The sequence below is a fragment of the Meles meles genome, chromosome 11 (genome assembly GCF_922984935.1).
Source record: "Meles meles chromosome 11, mMelMel3.1 paternal haplotype, whole genome shotgun sequence".
Classification (NCBI taxonomy): Eukaryota; Metazoa; Chordata; class Mammalia; order Carnivora; family Mustelidae; genus Meles; species Meles meles.
In genome coordinates, this window is record NC_060076.1 from 81,649,983 (window position 1) to 81,655,982 (window position 6,000).

Genomic DNA, 6,000 nt, shown 5'->3' on the forward strand with positions numbered 1-6,000 from the left:
AGGGCAAAGCACTGCTTTCTGTTTGGGTTCATGGCAGGGTGGGGCACGGGGGGTGGGAGGGGATGCTGCCAAGGTTAGTGTTACTTCCCACTTCTTAGAACAGACTCCACCTCGCTTCGGTTTTGCAGCCCTGCCTTTCCCAAGCCCTTATCAGGCGCCTGAGCCCAGCGCAAAGGAGGAGATCCAGGCTGGGGGGCAAGAGTGGCCAAGAAGTTCTTATGCTCACTTCTAGCCCTGGATTTCTGGCTTTCATTAGAATAAGAATAAGGGGCTTCATTTACCTTTGGCTCCCGCATGGAAGCATTTTACCCCTTCTGTGGCGAATATGGAATGGATGACCTGCAAAGGCTGTTTGAAGCAGCTGGGTCAAGCCAAGATTCAAATGAAATGCGGCCCTCCCCTCTCCCTGTGGAGGAAGTTACGCCTATACCCCATCTGCCTACAGAAAACACAAAGAGTCTGGTTGAGCATTTAACAATATTGTCAGATACTTCGTGAGGAACCTCGTTTGACACATCCGAGAAGCCAAAACGGCCAGTAGTTTCTATGTCTCGCTGGAAAGTCACTTACAGAAGTCTCAGCCCCCCTGCCCACAAGGGAGGAATATTCCTTTTGTATTGTAATTTTCATTCAAGGTCAACCCCCCCCCCCCAGCCTTCTGTTTTAAAAAGTATCTCCAGGTGCTTGTCTCCTCTCAAGTTTGGATTTTATTTGTCCGTTCGTGTCCTAAAACTTGTGTATGCTTTTAAGATATTTTTACATAAATAAAAAGTGTATCCGATCCAGGGGATGTGGTACTGTTTGGAGAAACTTCAATTAGGAGGATTGCTGGTAACTTCATTGGTCCCACAGGACAACTGATGTCTCAAAAATTAATCATCAGTGTGGTTTCCTGTGTTTACTCAAAAATCGTCCATTTTTTTTTACAATCTCTGGCTTCTTCCATAAACTGCGTAAATAGGTTTTTGTGTTTCAGCTTTTTGTTTACCAAGAGTTGAAGGGATACATTTCTAGAACCCAAGAAGGTTTATCAGAAAGTCAGTGTGGGGCGCCTGGCTGACTCAGTTAGTGAAGCATGTGACCCTTGATTTTGAGATGGTGAGTTCAAGCCCCACAATAGTAGTGGAGATTACTTAAAAATAAAATCTTTTAAAAAGTGGAAAATGAGGTATTTCAGAATGGGCATCCTGATTTAAGTGTTCTGTTTATTTGTTCTTGGATTTTTATCAGGGCCCCTTTCCAAAATACCCTGAGTTACTACTCCTAGTATTCTGCTACAACGAAGGTTCCTACTCCTCCTCACAACTGAAAACACTTGAGACTGAATCCTTAGCAAGCCTTGAGAGCAGTAGGAATACTCTGTCTTACAGATACAGACATAGACATTTAGGCAAGATAGGTAACTCCGCCAAGGCTCCACTCTAGTAAGTGGTAGCATTGAGGGCATTTCAAAGGAAAGCCATTTTGCACACCTGTAAACTAGACGGGCAGGCAGCGTGGGTTACCAGTGGCTTTATTGCAAAGCTGCGCGAAGGAACCCGTCAGCTGCTACAGATCCCACCAGCAAAACACAGGAGACTGGGGCGCCTGGGTGGCTCAGTGGGTTAAGCCTCTGCTTCGGCTCAGGTCATGATCCCAGGGTTCTGGGATCGAGCCCCACATCGGGCTCTCTGCTCGGCGAGGAGCCTGCTTCACCCTCTCCCTCTGCCTGCCTCTCTGCCTACTTGTGACCTCTCTCTGTCAAATAAATAAAATCTTAAAAAAAAAAAAAAACACAGGAGACTGCACCATGTGCAGACGGAAGGGCCAGGAAGTCAGGTCCCCGTGAAATCCACAGATATTTCCCATATCACCACTTTCAAAGGGTGTTTTTCTTTGTTCATGGCTGAAATTCTTTGGAGCATCCTGGCCGGAGCTTTCTTCTCTGGTAGGTGCCAGGAAGTTGTGACAGGTTCACTAGCAGGCAGTAGAGAGTGGCCCCAGGAGATCTTCCAGTTACTTTCTAGATAATTGGGAACCCATGAGACTTTCTTAAAAACAACCTTATCTTCGGTTATAAGAATCCATCTCAATCAAGTAGGCTAACCCCTTTCAAACAAATTATTTGGCTCTAGAAAAAGTTGTGGTTTGACTTTTATTTGGGGTTTTGTTTTTAGGTTTTTGTTTTTTGTTTTATTTTTTTTTTTTTTTTTTTTTTTTGCCGTTTCATTGTTGAGCACTTTCTTGCAGTGAAGCACTTATCAGATGTTACTTATTTCAGGCAGATGGCGGATTTGCCCCACAAGAGAAGGCCATTTACTAGAAATAGGTAGACCCTTATTCCCCAAATGCAATAATGTTCCTTAGTCCACTTCAGAAACGAGCCCTCACACGTGTCTGTTGCCTCCCTAGATCATTTCAAGAGGCGTAAAATGCTTCCAGAAACAGCTTTGTAAAAAAAAGAAACAGATTCCACATTTTAGAGAAAGCCTTGACAATGGGGGCTCCGGGGGGGAGGTTGTGACTTACCAGGTTCTTCTGACATAAGAGACTTGCATGATTTATTTTCAGTAAGTCCTTTGAGGGGAAAAAAAAAAGCAAACACCTGCCACTCCAAATCACCCCTAAATGTTTCGTATTGAATTTCTCATTGTTTTCTTCCTTTTTTTCCCTCCCTAAGTATTGACCTGAAGCTAAAAGGAAAGCCCTAGTTGGCCGTGCTTGGAAGAAGAGGATTCTCTCCTGCTTCATGACTCTGCTGAAGCCCATCCACCTGGAGGACGTGGGGCCAATGCTGCTGCTTTCCACTTTGCGCCACCTGGTGCCATTCTAAATTTCTAAGGGGAAACACAGTAAGGGAATTTGTTTACTCTTCATGTATTTTATGAAATTGTGTGTATTTTCCTATTTTGCCAGTTACGTGCCTCAAAGATTTCAGTTGAACCTTAGCAAGACAATAGGACCTTCCATTCCAATATCCTGTTAACCCGTGGTGCGCTGCATCTCCTCTCTGAGACTGGTCTTGACCGATCAGATACCTTCTGTCCGCTCTTAATCATGAGCGGATTCGTTTCCGGAGATTAGCTGGATTTCTCCTTGGTGATCATTTTAGGTTTAAAACACCTGGGGCTCGGCGCTCCCCAGGCAAGTTGTCCCCCATGGAACTCCGTCTTCAAAACCCTCGGCTCGCTTAACACGCTGTAACCAGATTCAGATGTGAAGTCACCATCAGCTGAGTGTACCCGCTTGGGTCTTGCCCCGTGAATCGTCTCTGACGTCTCAAAGGGACGCAGGTTTTCTCATTCACATCAGGTTTATTTTAGTTATCAAATCAGGCGTCGTGTTTTCTGTGAATTGGCCTTCTTAAAAGTCATCATTTCTCCTACGAACATTGAAGCCCTCCACGCTGAGAAACTTGTGGAGTGAGGTTGGCGTTTTTGGCGCTCTCTCTGTGTTTCACGCTGTCAGCTTGGTTCAAAATGTTCCCTTGGGCGTGCCGAGGACTCGAGTGTCCGGTGGTCTGCTCAGAAATTCATTATTTGGGAACCTTCGTTTATCTCAAGTTCTCTCTCACGGGCGTTACAGAAAGCAGTCTGCTTTCAGTCACTGGCATCTGATCCAGAGGTTTAACATGACATAGGAGTGTGTCCTCTCATTTGCAAAACTCCTCTGCGCCCTTTAAAATACCAACATGTTTTCAGACCCGCGGGCCTCTGGCAGAGGGGTTGGCCAAGGCCTGGGCCAGTGGAGCCACCTGTTTCCACATGGCCTTCTCGTTAACAATGGCTTTCACACTGGGGTCGAAAAACATTTTTTTAATATTTTACGACACATGAAAATTACTCAGATTTCAGTATCCGTGGAAACACGGCCACACGAATGGGTGCCCCAACTCTCTGGGGCTACTTTTGCCTCCAGCAGCCGCAGAGCCGAGCAGTGACAGACCATGAGGCCAACCAAGCCGGAACTATTTCCTCTCTATAGAGTTAGACCGGGGTTCCGCCATGGGCTGCGGTGGTGGCTACATCCAGGAGAGCCGTCCAGGGCACTTGAGTCCCGGGCATCCTGCACTTTCAAATGCCTTGAGGTAGACCTCTTTGTACAGGTGACGGGATGTGGCTGACACCATTCCCTTCATGTCTGCCTCCCACCCACCTTCCGGACGCGCGCACATACACACAGGTCAGCGCTCCTTCCTCCACAAGCCATACTCACCCGAGTTCCCCTCTGTGTCCCTTTCAGCCGAGCATCTTGTAGAACTGTGTTCTTTTAGGTCTCCTCCCTTCTGACATCTGTCTTGTCCCATAGAAAAGCCCTCGAACATATGCTCTGTCTGTGCCCAGATCTACCTTTGGAAGCCTGCATTATGCCTCTCCTGGAGCTTAGTGTTGACATAAGACCAGTGACCTAACATTTGCTACGTTCACCCCGGACCGCTGTTGGCCTAGCAAGGTTACTGACAATGCTCCCTTTTGCTCAGCCATGTCCCATTTTGGAGAATGAATTAAGAGGCACCCCTAACCACAGAAAGGCATGAAGAAGGCAGGGTTGTGTTTAGTTGGTGCAATCCTGAGGACATAGAGCTCCTCATAGGGGAGTCTCGTTGTAGTCAACCAGACACGGCAACGGTCTCACCATTCACAGTTCCCCTGGAGCTTTTCTTAGCCTGTTCATGGAGAACTACTCACGTGGTCTTCTCTTGGAAGCTTCATCTTCCTACATGGAAATCGTGAACCTCTCTCCCAGTCACAGATTTTGTTCGGGCTGTTCTGTGGGCCGCACCACCGTTTCAATAGGCATCTGCCATTTTAGTCTCTTAAAAAGATGCATTAAGTGCACGTGCTAGAGAAAAGCCACTCTGTAGATTCCGTCCAAGTAAGTAGAATTCTAGAAGAATCCTGAACAACGAATCCCTAGGCAGGTAGGTAGACAGATGTAAACACTCACATCAGTAGCTAGCTAGCTCTTGCATTCTGAGCATTCTTGCTTTGGTGCTGACTTCTGGGGATGGTTTTGCTCTTTCCCTGCAGGTTTGTAGGTCAGGGAACCGAGGGCTCTCGGGGCAAATCCCAAGGGGACAACCGCTGTGTAGCTCCTTGATTCACAAAGAATATAAATCTACTCAGAAGCTACCATCAAGGAGAGAAAGAGGGTATCAGGGCAATTGCCGGGGATGGGGGACAATCCTGAAGTTCCTCACTGAAGCCATACAGTGTTTTGTGGGGTCACCTCCTGAGACAGGCTCCGACATGTGTGAGAAGTCACTATAAGCTTTTGTGTTAGTAAGCTGTCATTTTCAGTATTTGGTTACAGCATCACGTTTACGCCTCATCTAATCACAATGCCTCTGTAGTCTGCTCCCTTAGACACATTTAGATGTGCACAAACTAATCTTTTCTATATTTGAAAGTTTTTCTACCATGTATCAGATTGCTCAGAATAAAGTATCTATTAGAGTCTGTTTTGGTAAATAAATAATTTATCCCTAAATAGCATGGATTCATAATATAAAGATATGTAACAACACCATATTAAAAAATTATATATATATATATAGCCTCTCTGTATGACTCAGAAATAAAAATTGATTCTGCAAGTCACAGGCTTTCTTTTCTCTGTGTCAGTGAGAGTCTCTAGCTTTGCTTCTGCCGAAGACCATGTGGCTGTCTGTGGCTGTCGGTACAGCTTGGCACTTGGTCCTTGAGGACAGTACTAATTTTGGCTTTCGTGGTTCCTTGATTTGTGTCCACTTCCCCTTTCTCTGTCCTTGGCCTTTGGGGGGCATGTATTTATTTTAAAGTCAAAGTACATTAAATGGCATTTTAGTTTTAGTTTTGGGTCCCCCCACCCCGACACACACACACACACACACACACACACACACACACTTCGACAGCCTTCAGGCAAAATCAGACTTGGGAATTAGCCCTGTGCCTTAAAAAAAAAATCTAATAAACAAATGTATTCCTCTGCCTCTCCAAGAGGATTTGGAATAATCAGACGAGCAGCTGCTCTACAGGA

The 6,000-nt window shown here is 45.9% G+C and overlaps 1 protein-coding gene across 8 annotated transcripts in view; it reads left to right on the forward strand.

Moving 5' to 3' along the window:
• PRUNE2 (prune homolog 2 with BCH domain) overlaps window positions 1-5,579 on the forward strand; it is a 260,718-nt gene extending 255,139 nt beyond the window's left edge. For all 8 annotated transcript variants that reach the window (XM_046023988.1, XM_046023991.1, XM_046023994.1 and 5 more), the window contains one exon: window positions 2,660-5,579. In XM_046023988.1, the coding sequence (XP_045879944.1) occupies window positions 2,660-2,690 (31 nt within the window). In that variant the 3' untranslated portion in view covers window positions 2,691-5,579. The remainder of the gene's footprint in view (window positions 1-2,659) is intronic.
• Window positions 5,580-6,000: the final 421 nt, after the last annotated feature.